This window comes from Brachyistius frenatus, unplaced genomic scaffold (assembly GCF_029030835.1).
Source record: "Brachyistius frenatus isolate BFR_SWC_R1_liver_20210118 unplaced genomic scaffold, ASM2903083v1 Contig_24, whole genome shotgun sequence".
Classification (NCBI taxonomy): Eukaryota; Metazoa; Chordata; class Actinopteri; family Embiotocidae; genus Brachyistius; species Brachyistius frenatus.
In genome coordinates this window covers 3,712,260-3,733,063 of record NW_027210623.1, presented here as the reverse complement: position 1 = coordinate 3,733,063, position 20,804 = coordinate 3,712,260, and the positions used below count along the sequence as shown (strand labels likewise).

The 20,804-nt window shown below is 36.5% G+C and overlaps 1 protein-coding gene across 1 annotated transcript in view; it reads left to right on the top strand.

Annotated features, from left to right (window-relative positions):
* The window catches only part of LOC138620524 (protein diaphanous homolog 3-like), a 154,529-nt gene that overhangs the window by 5,677 nt on the left and 128,048 nt on the right, over nucleotides 1–20,804 (top strand). The window contains exons 2-7 of the mRNA XM_069697797.1: nucleotides 395–577; nucleotides 1,357–1,461; nucleotides 7,813–7,943; nucleotides 16,827–16,901; nucleotides 17,318–17,387; nucleotides 20,536–20,672. Of these exons, the coding sequence (XP_069553898.1) occupies nucleotides 395–577; nucleotides 1,357–1,461; nucleotides 7,813–7,943; nucleotides 16,827–16,901; nucleotides 17,318–17,387; nucleotides 20,536–20,672 (701 nt within the window). The remainder of the gene's footprint in view (nucleotides 1–394; nucleotides 578–1,356; nucleotides 1,462–7,812; nucleotides 7,944–16,826; nucleotides 16,902–17,317; nucleotides 17,388–20,535; nucleotides 20,673–20,804) is intronic.

Here is a 20,804-nt window from a genome sequence, read left to right as displayed (position 1 = left end):
AATCTCTGCAACATCTAACATCACCTTTCCTGAGGTCATCTGACCGGAGTTTTTGTGTGGCAAAAAAAAAAAAAGTGTTTTATTTCCAGACACCGTTTCATTTACATCACGTTAAAAAAATAAAATAAAATTGCTTTTCTCACGAACTAATATCTTTATTTACACTACATCTAGATAATGGTTGTTTAACATGCAAGCAAATGTTCTATGTATGAGCTTTGTTCATACGATTCACACTATTTAGCATTATTTGCTAACTTATTAACAGGTTAAAAGTTTTTTTCAGCTCTGTTTTAACCATTTTTAACATTCTTTTGTTTAACACAACTTGCCACTAAAAAGTCTTGTGTATTTTTTTCTATCTTTAACTGTCTATTCTCTCTCGTGTCCACAGCTGGACAGATTTGCCAGCATTCGAATTCCAGGGAGTAAAAAGGAGCGGCCACCCATCACCCAGTCCAAACACGCCACAAACGATTGGTCCACTTCTTCAGCAGCCACCTCCCATCATTTTGAGGAACTGTCATCGAAGATCACCTCGGAAAAAGAGATCCTGGCTCTGTTCGAAAAGATGATGGTACGTTGTTTTCTGTTTGTACAACATCAATAACGTTTTGTTAAAAATAAACTAGCTTGACATGTAAAACCTTCATCTTAGACAAGGCCAACCAGTGACTGAGTGGGAAAGATATGGATCAAAATGAAGAGAAACGTTGGAAAACAATCAATAAAAGCCCATTAAGCAACCTAAGCAACCAGTTTTCCACTGAATGTCTGAAATTAGACACTTAAATGTTTCAGACATCTACTCATACACACATTTTGTATATACACTGTCTGAAACCACTATTGAAGATACTTATATTTTCCAATTGTTTCAAATTTATTACATATATTTTTGTAACACGTGATATCAGCTTCACAATTTCAACTTTAGAATATGGATTGAATCTTCTTTGAGTATCAACCTTTGTGTCTATCTTCCTTTCTGTCTTTTGCACATTTTAAGATATTTTTTTTTACAGTTACATTTGTCAGTTTTGTGATTCAGTTACATTTCAAACATTAATCTACAATATCAAGACCGCTTATATAATTCACATGTTATTGATCTTTATTTCTTATCATCTTTATATCTTATATAATGAAATGTAAAACAAAATCTGCTGTCAGCATTAACACTTTGGACCAAACCTAATTTTGCTAATGCACAGTATAATTAATACCCAGTAGGGAACACCAAAGCAAGTCTTGCTGCCAGAGGTTTTCTTATTTAAAAAAAGAAAAAAAAGAAACATTGCATATTGGAATTTCAACTACGATTCTTCCCTTCTTTCTATTTGTTTTTCCTTTCAGGAGGACATGAACTTGAATGAGGACAAGAAAACTCCCCTGAGAGAAAAGGACCTCAACACAAAGAGAGATATGGTCATCCAGTATATTTTTACTGCCTCAAAAACTGTGAGTTTTTGAATATATAAATATTTATTTCCCTTAATTTTACTTTCAATATTTTGCTTCATTTCATGTCTGGAAATTGTCTTTAAATGTCAGTTTTATTTGGACCTGATTTTACTCATATTCTGGCCACATATCATTCTTTGTAATGAGAATTGATATCGGCCATCGGTGCTGGGCTGACAGACACTGCAGAGGGATTGAATTTGATCATTCAACATCAAAAACAAGCATATGGGTTTACAAGCCAGTCCATTCTTATCTGCCCTCAGGCCTGTCGTCTCTGTGTCTCAAAGATGTCTCTGCTGGGACACATTTGGAAAAATACGCAAATATTGCATTAAGGATGGGAACATTTAACAAAGAAGTTATTAAAATGCAAGATGAAAAAGAATTTCCAAAATATATTGGTCATTAAACGAGTGAGGATCTGCTTGTGTTGAAGGACAGCGCTCACCTGCCAATATCTAAATGAACCCAATAGGCCTATTGTCTTGGTGCATATTGGGCTGATGTCTCCTTTCAGCTATATTTACTTTGAAGTGGTAAAGCATTACAACATGAGTTGAAAATGCTTTTGAGAAAATAGTGCATCACAACACAGAAGGGGGAAGTTTGGTATTTATCCTACATAACGTTTTTTAGTGATAGAAGATAATTGATTAGAGTTTGTGTGAGTTTGCTATCATGGCTGACTGGGCCACCCTTCAAAGTTTCATCAATGAGCCCTAAGCTTCTCCTTTACTTTGTCCCAAAGCAGACGGATGGATAGAGGGTGATAAAACCGTCAGTCTTTCAAGGAAAACAATGAAATCTCCAAAGAACTGTGGACCATTATTTCTCTCGCAGACCAAAAAGTCTTTAAAGGGAATTCCCTTACCTTTTAGAAAGTCAGCGTAAAGTCCGGGTCTCCAACCTTTTTTCCACGGAGATCTACTTTGACAAAATTAAACTCTTCTGGAGTCATTCAAATGTTTATCTTCAGTCTTGTTCTGAAGTTACAGCTGGGCTGTATCGCTGGAGTCGACGGACTCATCACATTGTATCATTTCAGCTTCCAGTCTTTTAAGCGCTGTTCTCATCTTATTCACCTTCTCTGTTTGTCGTGGCAACCAGACGGAAAGTCCCGTGAAAAATAGCTGTGAACTTCTGTGAAGTGGCCCTCGATATTGAATCTTTTAGTGACTGACTCGTAGGGATGGGTATTTCAAGCAAAACTACTATTCGAAATTCGCTATGAACTATTCGATTTTTCTTCGAATATTCGGTCCCACAATTGCCAATTGATTTTGGAGATGAAAACGGCTATTACAATATTCAAAATTTGTGACCCATCCCTATTTGCCATTTGTCCAAAAAAATTTACACTGCTGGTGGTTCAAACTTGGTGTTGCTAACAAATTGAGAACAAGATTAGTGATCGATATCAAACATTTTACACATCTACAGAATTGTGTTTTGCTCTGGCGCACTTGAGCTATGAGAAACAGTGTATACTTTGTTTACATGCTTAAAAGCGGATTAATGCGAACAATCAGTTGTTTTGAAGTTGGTACCACCTTGTGAAACTGAGATATTATTTTACGTTTTCTTCCTCACAGTACCTTATGTTGCATGTTACCAGCATACATAATGTCAGACGGATCCTCCACCAACATCACCTTTGACACTGCTGCCAATGAATGCATAGAAAGACCACGTCAGACCTTAACATTTGTTAATGATATGATATTTGGTATGCAAACATCTTCTCAATTGGAAGTAAACATATACTCCTTGAGGAGCATTTTAGTAATGTGTGAATGTTTGACCTGGTGAAGTCAAAGGAGGTTCACTCTGACCTCTTTCCCTGAGGGTTCCAGCACCAGCTGACATGTCCTCAGTGTACAAGAAACCCTTTACCACATGGTTTGGACAGTTTACGTGAAAGATTATGGCTTTATTAGTTTGTTCATCACACACACAGTATATGTCGTGTATGTATATGTCTTTAACAATATAAAAGCATATATATTCTCGACCCATAAAAAAAATAAAAATAAAGGTTCTTTGGGTAAAGATTTGGCACAGTGTCCTGCAAAGTGTTACACTTATATTTATTAGAACCAGACACCCCTCCAAGTTACCTTTGGCTTTCCATCTTTAGGTACCATGGGAAGTGGCCTGTTTATATTCCTTGATTTGTTTACTTGTGTGGTAACATAATATGGCCAATGGCCAAAAAGAAAATATTAATTAAAAAGTTAATATTCTTCAAAACATCAGTTTTTATCAAATTCTACATTTATAATAAGTGGTAAATTTCATGGTTGTAGAGGGACGTTGTGTGAATAATTATGTTGCCACACAGAATTTCTCATCTAATTACAGATTAAACATTGTGTCAGTAGGCGTAAAATACACAGTAAATTGGACTGTATGTAAACTCCTTTATATTTTTCAGTTGAATAGTTTACCCATATTAATCACATGTCTGCTTTGCAATTAACCTTTACTACTACATTTTAAATTGATGTATAGCCCTTGCTGGTATACTGTAGTCAAGTGTGGTTCTAGCTTTTAAATGTGATAGAAAGCCTTCTGGAGAAACTGCTTCTGTGTATGTTGTTACACAAAGTAATTGCTGACCTTTGTCTTTTTTGTGTAGTGGGAGCTGTCTTGAAATAACCATTCTACCTCTTGGAGACCCTGGTGTTGATTTGTCTACAGACTCCCTGCTGTCTTGGAAATTGTGTTGTACTTAGCTTTTCCTCTATAACACCCAAAAATAATCTTCAGAAATGTGTCTCCTGTTCTTTATGAATTTGACAGCCAAAACAACTCAACTTTTTGCCCTTTTTCTCAAATCAAAGTACCTCACTGTTGTCTGCTTTGTCAGTTTTAAGGATGCAAATTAAATATTCACAAAAGCACATACAATTAAGCTCCTACTTTAGATTTATTTAAAGAAAACTTGATTAGTATGTCAAACCAGATTAAACAAACACGGAAACAGTGTTCACCCCTGTCCTTGTGTCTCATAGAACAAATTTACAAAGCCAAAATGACAAGTCTACCAAAATCTTTGTACCTGTAAAGACTATTTTAACAAACTTCTTTTGATTATTTCATCCTACTTATGGTAGGGTAAGCATCCTCGTCTTAACGAGGTCCCCCTTCAAAAAACCAAAGCTGTTGGCGGTTTCTATTATTATTATTATTATTATTATTATTATTATTATTATTATTATTATTATTATTATTATCTTGTATTATCTTGCATTTTGGTCTCTTTTCTGCAGCCAGCCCAATTTTCCTGAGTTGGTAACGATGGAACTACACTCAGGTGACAATCTGTCTATTCCTATATTGCTTGGATCTTCGCTTCCTCTCGTCTCAATTAAATCTTCAGGAACCTGGTGGTTAAACATTCCTTAATATCATGGGCTCAATTCAAAAACTGGCATGTCAAGTTTTTTCTTTGAAGCCCCATTGCATCAAACATCTTTTCAAACCATCTGTTCAGGACTGTTGTTCCGGAAGGGGACAGGGAAGGCGTTTCAAAGATCTGTTTATAGATAACACATTGGCATCATTCAAGTAGTTAAGCAAAAAATTCAATTCTCTTGAGTTAAAGTTTTTCTTGTATCGGCATTATGTGCTCTCGATTGTCCAGCTCTCCTATATCAACTGGCACAACCACATCCGATATGGTCACCTCTTTAAATCCATCTGGTAAAAGGCTCATCTCAGCCCTCTATGGCATGATGTTGAACCTTAGGTCTGCCCCCATGGACAAGCTCAAAGCATCATGGGAGGGGAATTTCAAGCTTGTTTCTATCAGAAGATACTTGGTATTCTATACTTAAACTAGTTAATTCAACTGTGTGCTTATCATTGTTTCAAAAGCAGTTCAAAATGGTAGTTTGGGTTCATATTTCAAAAGCCAAACTGTCTTGAATATATCTTGTGATTATTCCCTTCTGGGACAAATGTAAGAGTGCTGAAGCATCTTTTGTTCATAATCTTACTGGTACTACTGGACATTACCCTGCCTTAACAAGTATTAGATGGGGGTCTATGACATCCTATCTAAGATATTAAATGTCAAATTGGAACCAAGTCCTCTAGTTGCTCTGCTTGGGGTCACTTGAGATTTGGCACAATTAACTGGAAAAACAACATACTCTATCTTTTTTTCCCCTCGTGGGAAACCCACTCAAACAGAATGGTTAGCGGTCACCATGTCTTGATTAAAACTGAAGAAAAGGATTTACCCACTCCAATATTCAAATGGTAAATTCCAGAAAATATTGGACTCCTCTTTTGAATGCATTCTAGAACCTTTCAATGCTTGGCTCATTTGCCAGTGGACATTATTTCACACTATCTACTAATACATTGCAAGTCCTTGGTGTGGCAGGTAAATATCAGCATACATAGCTCACTGGCAATGACTTAGTTCTGCCTTGTTTGTGTTCACTATTGCTTTGTTAATGTGTTGACATTGGTGTTAGCTGGTGGGGTTGCTGGTTGTAATTGTTCTTTCTTTTAGTTTTGAGTCAAGGCTTTTTAGCAGTGTTTTGCCAAATCAAGTGTTCATCTTCCAAACTTTTATGGTCAAAGGTTTTATGCGGACCAGATATACTGAGGAGCTCAGTATACCTTTGGTGAACCTCGGAGACCTTTAATCGGGCAGTATTGGAAAACATTAAACGATGACTCACGGATCCAACTTTCTGGCTGCAACCATAAATTAAAATGAAATTGTTGAAGGAGATGATCCTTTAAAAAAAAAATTGAATGTCCACCTTTGTAAATGCACATTATCGATCGTAAACACAATATGTTGAAGATTGTTTAAACAGCTTGTCAGCTGTTTTTGATACAACTATAACATAAAACAGTGCCGTGTACAAACATTTTGCCAATAATGCTCCTGAAATGAGAAAGAGCATTAAAATTGTGGCTGTTGCTACTGTGAGGAGCACTGATGGTTCTCTGATGCTGCTGCTGAAGGCTAGAGAGATTCTGAGAAACAAACAAGCGAGTCGTCATCATCATTTCTCACCAGGATGAGAGAGGCAGTTGACAATTGGACCAGAAGAGGAACATAGAGGGATGGACACTTTTTGTGTCCTTGATGGGCTGGTGTGCAGCTAGGAAGTGGATTGTTTTTGTAAAACCTGCCAGTGTAGTTCAACTTGGCTGATGATGCTTAGAAAGGGTTGCAATCAAGAACCAACATGTGAGTGGAACAAAAAGAGCATGTTTCAGCCACGATAACAACCCTAGAGGTGTGTGATGTTGTAAGAGTGCTAGATTCATAGTACTACTACCTGATAAGAGGCGGGTGATTGGATACGTCTTGTGGTGCTGAGCCAGAGCCGTATTGGGGTAAACCAGTGGTGAAGTCTATCAGAGAATGAAGCACAATAGAATATAACTTTTCTCACAGGTTCAAACTGTAATCATTCAGTAATCATTTAGTATCACATGAAATTTAGAGTTTAAGCTATACTTTACCAGCTGTCATTCAGTATACACATATAAGTATGACCCTTCCTATATGGATCATCATTTTCTCTTTCTATGTCTGTGATCATTACAACACAGCCTTTGATAGATTCAAATAAAAAAAGGCTTTTGTGTGAGATTTTGACAGCCAAAAGTCTTTCTGTCGTCACCGCTATCCCATTTGAAAGCACAAGCTTCAAGTGCTTGCTTGCTTGTCAGGCTTAAAAAAACCCCCGCTATATCCAGGTATATACACTTGTTTGGTGCAATTTATGTGGATCATCATTTCAATTCAATTTGAGTGTATTTTAAACCACCAAGAAAAGTTTTTAGATTCTTTTGCCCTTTTGGATGTACTTTTTGATGGGTGTATGATGGATATTTTTCTGTAAAACATGTGGGGGTTTGGAAACGTTTTAAGAGAGCTTGCTCAATGTTATAGTAAAGAATCACAGAGGAATAAGCATTTAGGTTTATTTACAATAATTGAGGATGATTCAAAAGCCTGGAAACATTAGGTGATTAAGAAAGTATTTCACCGACAGGTATGAACAAGAAAGTGGATTTTCTTGAAATGGTACATTTAGTAAAAGCCGAACTCAGGATTTTTCCAAATTAGGTCACATGTGCAGTTGCTGTAAATAGCTTGTTGTATACAATTGTTAGTGAATATATAATGGAACCTGCACATACAGGAACACGACACCCATGCTGAGGACACAGTAGTTGGGAGGTTGGGTCTGCTTTCTTTTTTTCCTGGCTGAGTAACTGACAAACATGCCTGTAACTGTTGCATATTCCTCACAAAGTTGTGTTCTCTTTTTTTAATATTTGTTCTTTGTCCTTTCTTTGTTCCAGGGTAGCTTGAGAAGCAGCAATCAGATATCTCCCCAGGAATTCCTGGGTGAGCTGAAGTCGGGGGCGATGGACGAACGTCTGTTTGCCTGTCTAGACTCATTGCGAGTGTCCCTCACCAGCAACCCCGTCAGGTATAGTACCAGATTATGGTGATAAAAATTGACTTGCTTACTTTAGATAAAATGCCCTCTTAATTGTCTCTTTTGTAAATCTTTTTGTTAAGTTTTGTCATATTTTATTTAATATTCATACATATCTTACTTTCCATTTTCTGGAATTTTATTTCTTCAGAGTAAATTGAACTTTCTTTCTAAGTGCAAATCTTCTAACCAAGAAGGTGTTTTTTTTTTAATGTTCAAGCCTTAGTCATGCTCCAGTGAATGCTTTCAGTTGTTTGTGGAACGAAAGGGATGAAGTGCCTTGGACCCTGGTGGGCTTAGCACTGGGCTTTAGGCTTGGTCAGGGGTTATTATAGCTTACAATGTAGGTTGTTAAACTGTGGCTACTTACTAAAATGTCTGCTCTGTTGGATGTCTGTAGTCAGGTGGTGTAGCCACTAGCCAGCTAATTGATCTACTGTAGCCATGAGAGTGCTCTCTCTCACTTCTTTCTCAGAATCACTTTCTCTGACAGTTAGCATTCTTCACACTTACTCTTTTTGAGTTTTTCATCTAAGACAGCAGTAACACCGTGTACAGTGAACCCTCGCTATAACGCGGTTCACCTTTCACGGTCTCGCTGCTTCACGGATTTGCATCGTGCATTGTGTTCTGCATTCTGATTGGCTAAACAGTCTCTCCGCTTCTTCTCTACCTGTTTGTCAATAACGTTGCGGTTTAATATGTACACGTACGTAAAACAGCTTGCCAAATTAAAAATAATCGATGGTGGCATGTCGGTTTATAAGAATCTTTTTGCCCAGAAGAAAAAAGAGCGACAACAACTACCGATAACTATGTTCTTCTCTCGAAAAACCACACCTGCACCGCCGGCTTTAGAAGAAAGAACCGCTGCAGAGCGGAGTCAGGATGCAGCGGCTCAGTCAGAAGAGCAGTGAAATACACGAGTCACTATTTGTCCTACTGTACTTTGTATTTGTTTTCATAATCATTTTTCATTTCCTCCCGTTCTAATCCAATGACTCGGGTCGCAGTGGGGCGGTGCCGATCTCAGCAATTTGAAGCCTTCAGTTCGTATTGATGATTAAAATTATTATTTTACAGTACAGTAGTTATTTGTAAAAAAAAAAACATTTATACAGTACTTTTATTTGTTAAACAAATGCTTGGGCCTGTAAAAAGGTTTTGTTCTTTGGTTTCAATGTATTATGGAGTATTTCATTGTATAATAATTGTAAAAAAAAAAAGGTTACTACTTCACGGATTTCACCTATCACGGTTTCTATTTGGAACGTAACCCCCGCGATAAACGAGGGTTCACTGTATACACAGAAGGCGCAGCGTCAGCAAAAGCAAATATCGTGCTTGTCTCGTCGACTATGGGATGTGTCAATACTAAGGATATGATACAATACTAAGGATGCACAATACAAAGCTAAAATTAAGAGTGGACTAAGAAAACACTTTATTAGGGTTTATTAGCTTTGGAAGACTGTGAACTGACTTGTTAGTCCAGCAACATGAGGGCTACAATCAATCCATAATGCATCACGCTCTGTAGATAACTTTAATTTCACTTGTTATTTATTCAAAAAGAATATAGGGATACTTAATTGCCTTTTATACTTCTCTACTATTCTATTATATGATAAGATAAGTAATAAATATTCAGAGCAGTAGGAACTTTCATCATAGTTTATTTCTGTTCATTCTGCTGCGTTTTATAATAGTAGGAATCATTCTCTACGCTAGCTCGACTTCAATGCAATTCAATTAAATCAATCGCCCAACAATAAGTACGCTTTTTGTTTTGTAAATTATTTTATGTTAAAAATTTGTATGTGTTCACATCTCTCTCACCCATGCTCAAATCCATTGGTTAGTTATATCTTAGCAGGTTTTCCATGCAATATTTGTCTTTCTCAGTATTTCTTTGCAGTTATGGGAACATTATGCAAAAAGGGTCTCCGTATACATGTATATACAGTAAATATACAGTACATATACGAGGAATTGATTTACCACAGCATGCATAAAATGTGGTTTTAAATCAACTGTACAGTTTAGATACTGTATGTTATGTATAAATACAATTAATGATGGCTGACTACATAGCAGTCACATAAACTGATGTACATAGTAACAGTCTATGCATTTATTCCCACTTCTATTTGTGTTATCCTCAAGGAAATCATTTTGATGAAGTCACCACTTATAAAACAGAGTGCCTGGCTCATGTTTCATGACACACTTTGAACTGGATCATAAATCTGACCTTGCTAGAAAGAGTGGGCCGGCAGCAGTAGCCTCTCACTATCTAATAGCGCCATTACAATCCTGAGTTGTGGGATTGATTTGGCAGTAAAGGCATTTTGTCTGCCACCGTTTTTGGATACTGATCACTGTCACTTTCTTGGCACTGATGCAAACAAATATCACGCATTTCCTCAATCCCATGGTTGCATCCTGCTAGTATAAGATGACCGATTTATATGCTCCCCCATCAGGATCTTTCTGGTGGAGTAGACAGTCTTAGAAGTAATTTGGCTCTTGGGCTTCACCATGTGATGCTTGGCTCGGACTCCCGTATACCTCGTCCACCTCAGCTGCTCCACTTCTCTCTCCATTTTTGTGAAGAAAGGCCAAAGCACCAGCCCACAGGTCCAGCAAGGCTACAAGATGTAATTGTATTAAATGGATTTGATAAATGGATCTGACAAACAAGTGGAAATTGGTTTTTGATTTTATATTAAAACTGACCTTCAAGTTTAAGGCCCCAGATTTATTTTTTTCAGTTTAGCAATACGGGAGGGTCAAGTTTAACATTCCTCTTTGTCACACTAGTGTAGGAAACCTTGGATGCTCCCCCTGTATCTCATACACCCGCTGCCCATGGACTGCACATAAAGATTCACAATTCCCCAAAGCAAATAATGCTGACAATAAAGTTACAAATACAAAATATACACACAAAGGTCTTCATAAGTTCTTAGTTCTACTAATTGGTCACTTGATTGGGAAAACCTGTTAAATGTAATGGGAACTAATTGACTAGTGCAGCCATAAATTGTATTTTAAATATTAAAGTTGGTTGATACTGTCATAGAGGTATTCATTTAATTACATGTTTATTATTAATGATATAATTTATAGTGGTGTTGAAATGAGCTTCATTATATTGATTGGCATTTCTAATGTTCTGCCCACTCTATCAACAAACAGGAAGCTGGGAAGAATATTAGAAACACATTTCAGTATGTTGCATTATAGTATAACACGACAGCCTCAACAATAAATATGTAGTTAAATTAATACCTTTTTCACGTGTATTTTTTAAAATATGAGCTTTTTCCACTGTAGCTGATGAGTGCTTTTGAAAAAGATATACTTTTAAAGTTTAAAAGAAAATGTTTAGTTGCAGCCTGAATATTTCCTTTTTATTTATATTATCAGAAAGCATTTATTTTAGAGATTTGACAAATAGTTTGAGCTATTTCACAATTTTGACTGTTACTATTCAAATTCATTATAAAAATGCATGGTCTATTTAACACCTTTTTCAAATAAGCATCATTATATAAACATAAACCACCTTATTTTTCATAGTTTTAATACATTGTCATTGAGACACGTGTTACCTACAGTCACATTGTGTCTGTTGCAGTCTGCTAGAGTGACGTCATTGAAATATGAAATGACCTCTTTTTAATTTTTTTTTTTTTTTAATTTCCGTTGTCCCACATTGCTGTGTGCAGCCTCCTCATTCTTCTGTCCCCAGAGAGCCCTCCTGTACTCAGTTAACTAGCTGTGATGCTATACAGTAATTTTTTTTCTGTTTTCATAACTGCTTTAGCAGAGTGCAACACTGTGTGCACTGCCTGGGAACCTTGGAAGCATTCTCCTGAGACTGGTAGAAGTCAAGCTACCATTGCTGTGAAGTTAGCCAGATAAGGCGCCTCATTTTTCTCTTTGATTTATGACTGTGTTTGTTTCCCAGGGAATGGGATGATGAATTTGCTTTCTTTTCTATTTCTTTTAAGGCTTTCTACCTCACTCTGTTTTTTGGTGTCTTTCTGAGATGATGGCACTCCGTTAAATATTGTTGTGCTTCTTGTGCATCTGTTGATGGTGTGGTTTTATTATGTGAGGAAACTGAAGGTAAAGGCCACGCTGTGTTATGAAACTGTACGGATCTGCTTTGTGCCAATGTTTGAATCCAAATAACTAATGACAATATTGTTAACGGGTAGCAATCACACACTTTTTATTCGAGGAAAAATTGTGAAAACAGTTTTTCAGATAAGTTTTGCACAACTCCGCTCCAAACACTGGGGACATACAGGCATAGAATGTGATTGAAGTTTTCTCATTTGGGATGTAGGAGGGGTGCCAGATGTTAGGAACTAATGAAACCCAAGGGCTGCCAGAGCATGTGAGATTTGCACACAGAATATCAAATACTTAAATCATTTTAGAGTTTAGACAAACACCATGTCAAATACAAACCACTTAACTGCACAAGGAGGAAAAACAGACAGATATTGTACAGATTTGGCAGAAATTTTAGCCCTAACTTAGTTGCCCCATACCAATTTTATCAGGCTGGAATTCTGCCAGAATGGTTGAGGTTGGATGGGGTCATGATGCTCGATGAAATGACAAAATGATCTACGATCTGGCTCTTCGTAGGTCATTTGGATTTATGGCATTTCAGATTGTTTGGTTGGCTGTCTTTCAGTTTAAGCACTTCCCCTCTCTATTATAAACCAAAGTGAGCTTAATATTACTGAAGAGTTCCGAGACACTACATTTTTCTTATTTATTTTTATATTCTATTCTTAAAAGTAATCTTGTTTGAGTAAACTTTATTTGAAATGAAAAAAATCCACCAGGGAAAAAACTGAGTGTGAAGTCCCACGTAGCTGGTCAGCTGCTCCGTATGATGCCGGTTCTGGACAAATATAATATGTAATGTAACTCAACACAACATTCTGTACATGATAAATCAAGCTGCAAAGTTTGCCCACATTATTTTGCTCTTCCTGACCTTCAAGGGCACAAAGACATACTCCTCACGTGAATTAAATCCTCTGCCTGGTTGTTCTTGCTCTTGAAGATGAGATTTTTCTCCAGGCATTGAGAGAAACTACCACTTTGTCACTTTCTGGTCTCTGAGATCTTCAAAATGTCTTAAAGCTAAAGACTTCAAAAAGCCTTTGAACGCTGACTTATTCACCACTAACCCCTTCCTCTTCTCACTCTTGTGTTTCCAGGCAAATATTTTTCTGAATTTGTTGCAGCAGACCCTGATTGCGCAGGCATGTAGGTTTCCTCTGCTATTGATCAGCTTATTATTTTCCTTTGCATTCTGCCTCAGCTATTGATGATGAAAAACTGGCATACAGTTGCCACTGAGCTATGCATTTCAATGAAGCGCTTGTCAAGACCCTCTCCCTGCCTACTCGAGAATAAGAATTGCCTGTGCCATGGCCCAGTCAGAAGTGTGGGCTAAATTGATTTTTTTTCCCTCCCTCGAACACGAGAGCCTCATTCCTTGGCTATACGTTGGCAGCAGCCTTCCCTGTCTTCATCAGCGAGGCCTTGTCCCTCATCTTCCTGACCCTGTGACACATTTCCACACACAGTCATAGACCCTGATATTGCGGAGGCCTTCGCGGCTTGCTTTTTGTAAGTGGAAGGCTGAAAAGTAAAATGTTCTTTTAACAGCTGAGATCAGATGGAATTAAAACCACTGTGTTTTAAAAAATGAACCATTTATTCTACCATTGTACAGTAATGAATGTTATTTTCAAAATGTGTTATTTGGTTGAGCAATAAATGCCTTTGACTATAGTAAAACCAAATACACCATGACCGCATGCTACAGCTTACATGCTACTTTGCACACCTTAACTAAATCAATTAACAAGTTGTCTAATATCTACATTTTTCTTACTAATTTTTCACACATGAAGGCACAAATACATTAAAAGCAGCAGCATCTCCCTAAATTGTTTGCACATTACCACATCTAGCTCACAGGATATTGTTTGGACAGAAGACCAGATCTCTAGTTGCCAGTATGAGCTGCTTTAAGTAGAAACAATATGGATTTTCTGTTCCTGGCTTTCCAAGTGAAGTTGTAACATATGCAACAAACTGAAACTTTTACCTTCTAACTTTATGCCATACACATAATGTGTACAATTACGCTCACATATTGAAGTCACTGCACTCAAATCAAACCTAAATCATTACAAGTGCTAATATATTTTTGTGGGAATTGGAGTGGAATTCATTCTGTCATCTGTGACATGTGTCACAGTTAAGTTAAATATAACAAATCAAAAAATATATAATTAATTTGCCATCTGTCAGAGTTCCTTGTCTTTTTAACACAAAATAAAAATGCAATTTTGTCCGCATTCTTTTCCAGACACAACAATATAACAAGAGATAAATAAACTAATGGGCCTATGTTCATTTTCAAAAAAAGAAAAGGTTTGATGCTGGGAGGCATGCAGCTTGTTGATTAGAGCAGCAACAGTGAATGCTAATATTCAGCTAGACAAAAGGGAGTTATCATCGCTCACAATCACACTGGCATTATCTTTCTCTTTGTTTTCTGCATCCCTAAAGGTTCACTTAACTTTATCATGTAATATGTGTCCTTATTGTCTGCTCTTTATTTGAATTACAGGAAAACATCTCTGTTGAAAGTTGTTGCTGCTTTTTGACACGTGCCTGTTGTCAGACTTGTGTTAAAACTTCTGTTATTTTGTGTGCCACTGTCACACAGGCCATGTTCTGCTGAGCTACTGGTTTTATGGCTCATTTTAATCTTGATGTGGGGAGACTAAAGAAAGCCTTTGGTTTATGTAAATTAATGTCTGATTTCTGCATTGTTCAAAAACTTCTCACAATGTTTGGATTTAGAGAGAACTTAAAGCAGGTTAATGGTAAATGGTTAATGGCAATTTCCAAGCATGGCTTATTCACTATAGTACTACGATGACTAAAATGGATGTAGTTTATGTTGTGCGTCATTTCAGGTTGAAGATTGTCAGTGTTTGCTGACTCATTGTTTTCAGGCTGTTATTTACTCTCTGATTTACAGCTTTGAATAGCAGAAAGTAAAACTGTACATTTTTGTTTTTTTCCCAAACCTCACTTATAACCTAAGGACATTTATAGTATTTCAAAATTCTCCCAGGCGTGTCTGATGCACAGAGCCCATGGTTGTTCATTTTGGCCTTACAGTTTTGCAGCTGTTGCTGACTAAAGTTGGGGGTGTTTTTCAGCTAGAAATTAAACAAAAAATAGAATAGCTTGGGGTTTAAAAACTTAGAAAAAATTGTCAGGAAGGGCTGAAGAATATTTGATGAAAATAAAAGTGGTCGTTTTTATAGGGGGTGAAGTATTTTTTTCAGTATTGGGAGTACTATATACTATTTAATCCATTCTTTTGGAAAAAGGTTTGGTCTATCTGAATGTTTGATCAGCACTATTGTAGAGTACAGTTGGGGTTTGGGTTTGATTCATCAGTTTGATTCTCTTTGTGGACTCACTCATCATTGGCTTTTTCAAGATGGAAAGCACCGTGCCCTTTAAAAGGAAAATAAATCTATACCATACGTTGGTCCTAAGCTTTTGATATTACTCTTTAATCATAGGTAACAGTCTGTGGGATCCAACAAAGGCACCTTCTCCATAAAATGTGTCTAAAGTCAGTTTTCACATAAAGAGCAAAAGGAAAATTCAATCCTCCTATAGCTTCTTTTGATGGAGAGATGTGAACTTCCTTCACCCCCTTTGGAGAGAAACAACTCACAAATGTCACTTGCTTCCAAGTATCCAACTTTCATAAGAATTCAAACAAATCAGAATCTAATTCTGTCTCCTGGCCCCCAAACTTTCTTCTCTGCAGTGTAATTCTTTGCAATTTTATTTTTTCTCTCAAAAGTTCAATGCCATTGTACTAAGGCTACCTAAAGTATTATATTTTTATTAAAGTTTTTGTATTGAAGGTACCATGGTCAGTTGATGATTTTGAAGATATATATTTTTGAAACTGAATTTTTATATATATTTACATTGATCAGCCAGTAAAGACCAATTTGTCTGGTTTGTGTTGCTGTAGCTACAGTAAATTTCCGTGACGTTTGGTAATTTGACAATTTTGATTTACATTTTACTATCTTGTGGACAGATTGGTCTAACTACATTCCTTTGAGTTAGTCTTGTAAGAGACAATCCAAAAACAGTAGCTCTGGACTATGAGTATGTACAAAGAGAGAGAAAACCTATTGACAAAAGCTACCTTGTCAACAGAAATTTGATAAACGAATGTAGATTGGTCTACAAATTTGACTGAACGTTATTGCTCGCCTAAGAAATACTTTTTTTGTTGAATAAAATATCAGACAGGAATACCTTCTATTGATGTTATACTTCTGTAGTAGGGCATAGAGTTTATGTAGGGTTTATTATATATTGCTTAGTCACTCTCTCTGCGTCATCTTATTGCAGATATTGTAAGTAACATCTTTCAATATGCCAAACATTTTTTTTTTACACTAGTATACAATGTTTTGTTCACCAGACAAGTTTTCTTAAAATGTTGTGTTGGCCAGGCCATAATATATAGCTTTCACACTGTTAATGTGCTTTCTGTTGGTGGTTTCTGTCTGTGTATATGATTTTAGTGCAGTCTTTTGTATCAAGATTGCAGTAAAGTGTTTACTACTGCTGCCTCTTTCCTCAGCACACAGTACAGAATTCTACATGTGTTTTTCTGTCTTAAAGCTTTTCACAGTGGTTGATGAGTATGAAATTGTTGCTGTCAGTTGTCAGTCTGACACTGTTGTGGTATTGATTTAATGTTTGTTATTTCAGCTGGGTGCAGAGCTTTGGGCATGAGGGTCTTGGACTGCTGCTGGACATTTTGGAGAGGCTGCTTTTCAAGAAACTGTAAGTTTATGCATCCACCCATGTATTGTTGTACGAACGCTTCCTGAACTCTATAATTATTTTGTTTATTCAGTGGATTATTCATAATTAGTAATAATTGAACAATCATTGTATTCTGGTTCTGGTAATATTCTCCTTGTTAAGTTATTTTAACACATAATAACTCCAGATTGACACATTTAGTCATAACAACCGATTAAATTGCCTTTATGTTTGCTGCTGGTACAATTACCAGTTTGTTTGCTCTCAGCACATTCTTGCATCTTTTTTCTTTGTGAATTTGACATGCTTTCCTTCAAAGTCCTTTATCCGTATGTGAAAATATGCACAAACACTGTGTATACAGTAAGTATAGTATTGTCTTCCTGGTGTAAATTGGAGACCAACTGCTCCTCATTACTCTGTTTTGTCTCTAGGCAAGAGAAGATTGATAAAAAGAACCAACACAAAGTCATCCAATGTCTCAAAGCCTTCATGAACAATAAGGTAATGACAAAAGGATTGGATTCATTTGTTTGTTTGTTTGCTTATAGCACACAGCAATTCTAGGTTATTAAAATGTTGGTTCTACATTAAGTTACATATTACATGTCATGCACCACCACAATTGCAGTTTCAGTTATGTAGTCTGTCTTAGAACTCATCTAAATAATGTTTCTAAATATGGAACATGTGTCTGTGGGCATGTTAATAGCCCAAGTCAGGACTATTGATTTTTGATGAACCGTTGCAGACTGACTCAAGGGGCAGGAGGGGCAGTGGGTGAACTACTACTAGGGGAACCCAGAGTCATAATTGTTAAACATCGACTTTAATTTAAAACCATTCATATCCACATCTGGTGGTTTTATGTAATTAAACACCTGGGATTTAAATTATAAAGGGCTTACGACCAGTGAGAAGAGCATCATCACAACGATATAGAGTTGTACAAGGGAAGTTTTAATAAAATCCTTTGTACAGTTTTAAGATTCCTGGCTGGCAAAATGTCGTCATTCTGGTGATGTTTTCCCCTGAAAGCTCAGGAACGATAAGTGAGTGATTGTGTGAATAAAAGAGTGTTAGCATGAAAGAGAGAGTGAGGATAGGAAGCACAACTTCATTTCCTAATTCTTTCAATATTGTGATGTACCCCACACCAATAACTGTAAGTCACGTAACAATGTGACTGTCTCTCTGTGTTTTGTTTTTTTGTGAATGTTTCATGTTAATCAAAGCTTTAACTTTCAAACTCTGCTGTCTGTGGGTGTATTTGTCTAATCTTTACGGCAATACAGATGCAAAACAGACTTTTAGTTACAGATTTGGTTCCTGAGTTTAGCTCCTCAGTTCTTGGGTACTATCTGATCCAAGCAAACCACAGCAAAGTACCAGCAGCAGACATACAGAGACTCACACAGTCGTAACACACAAACTGTGTTTTATTGAAAAAAAATTAACTGTATAAGCAAAATAAATTAGAATTGCATTTTGAAAAGACATTAAAAGCTAGATGGAAAGTGTATGAAACTGATGTAATGTAATTATCTTTAATAAATTAATTTTCCTCAGATAAAGCATCATCCATGGCTGACTCCTTTTAATATAGTCAGTCACTATGGAAGCATTTATTTCCAAAAACTTTCATAAGTCATTTTGTTATGTTTGTTGTTATTATTGCTTTTTTTTTTCTCCAATGATTTGTTTAATTGAAAAACAGAATCAATCAATCAAACTATAAAATAATACAACCATATTGTGATAAAGTGATGCCACTTCGGGTCAGTATAAAATAACATTTACCTGACCGCCCAAACCTAAGCACTTGTAAATGTGTTCTTTCGAAGTAGCTTCAGTTCATAATGCCTCAGCTTTTCCTCCTTGTGTCTTGTTAGTCCATGAGTACAGAGGGAAAAAAGAATCCCGCCACATGCAGCTAAAACCCGGCGGAGACAGATATACAGCCCCGCTGGCACAAAATGGGCTGTAAGGTCTCATGTAATCCGGCGTCTCAACAGGCGCCAGACACCAGCATTTACCCGTAGGCCTCTCTGTCAGCCCAGACCTTTCCCTGGCTAGAGAGGCATCTTGGGATGGGAGGCAGCCACAATGCCAAGAAGACAGGTGTTCTCTGCCAGCTGTCATTGCAGCCTTTTCTTCCTGTACCTTCCTGTGTCAAGTCACATATTTCATATTTTCTACTGTCTCTCACCAATGGCATTGTAACATAACACTAAAAGTCACTCCACTGTGAAATAGTCCAATTTACCTTTATCAGGAGACCTTTTTCCTTGTAAAATATTCGCTTTTAGCTTAACTTCTTGTTCAGTTCTGAAGTTTCAATCGAAAAATATCTGAGCTTTTACTTCCATTTAAATTCACTTACTATCTTTATACCAGTCGTAATTTACACTTTTTATATACGTGGTACTGCACTGAGTATTTAAACAGTGTTATAAAGTTCCCCTGGGTTTACAGACATTACTCAAAAAATGTCCAAAAAACAACAACAAACAAACATCCATATCAGCTGTGTGCTTTAAATATTTTAAAATGTGATGAATAAACATACCTGGACAAATGTACACAAGTACTGTGTTTGAATACTGTCTTCTTGTCATGAAGTACATTTTGTGAAACTATTGACCGCATAAACATTTTATGCATAAAGCCAAGCCAAAGATAGGGAACTAAAACGAGACAGAAAAATTTGCGAAATTTTTATATCAAGCATATATTATAGTGAACATAAAATGTCGATTTTTGCATGAAGCTCTTCAGGTCCAAGGGCAATATCTGAATTCCACAAAACTTGGTTAGCTGACTCCTTCTGTATAAAGCCTGCATTGAACAGGCAAACAAAAAATATGATTCAATCGCTCAGTAATGTTTGGTTTTAATAGCACTTATGCAATACAAAGCCCTTTTTCAATTGTTTTTTTCAAATCAAAACACTAAAGTAAAAAGAAAACATCACTTTTTGATGCCTTTTATGATGAAATAAAGGCCCGTTTGATTGCCAATAAAAATAAATTTTAATGTATTTTGTGCCAAACATTTTATTCTCTAACAAAAGCAGACTTTTCATTCTGAATAGATTTCGTTTGTTCAAATAGACAACACACACGAGATAAAGAGGAATTCTCCTTCTTTAACAACAATTACCAATCAAAATGGTGTTGAAAAGTTTTTCACTGCACGCTGTCATCAAATTCTGGTATTGTTTTGACAAATCTTTCTGAAGGATGGTGTTTTTGCAAAAAAGTTTCTGTTGGCTTTATGAATCCAACATCCATTAAAGAAATCACATAACAATTAAGCAAAATTAGTTAAAGTATGATACTTTAATACAATTTTCTAATGGCCAAATTCATTGGCATAATAAATTGTACCTCGCTGGACCTCTAATTAGTGTTGCATGTATAATGCATAACAAAAGAAACTTTAATCACTGTTAAGATTGAATATGACTTCGGTCAAACACATGATCATTCAGATGTATTTTGGAGCACAAGTAAATGTATTGGGCATGAATTAATATTGTATCCCTAAGGCTTTAAAGTTTGCTCTTATTGTCTCATGTGACATTGTAGCCTTGTGGGAAATGGGCCAAATTACATCATACCTGAGTAATCATGTTGTGTTTTTATTGCAGTATGGATTGGATCGAATTCTGGGGGAGGAGAGAAGTCTTGCTTTACTGGCAAGAGCCATTGATCCCACCCAGTCTGCCATGATGACTGACGTGGTAAAGCTGCTGTCAGCCATCTGCATTGTAGGCGAAGAGAACACGTATGTCTGTCATTCTGTCATCACATCTATCTCTGACTATCATGTGTTATTTTTTATCAACGTAAATCAAAAAGCCGTGCATGACTTCGAAAAATGGGCCTGTAAAGTATTTCTTTCCTGAGTGCCAGTGTC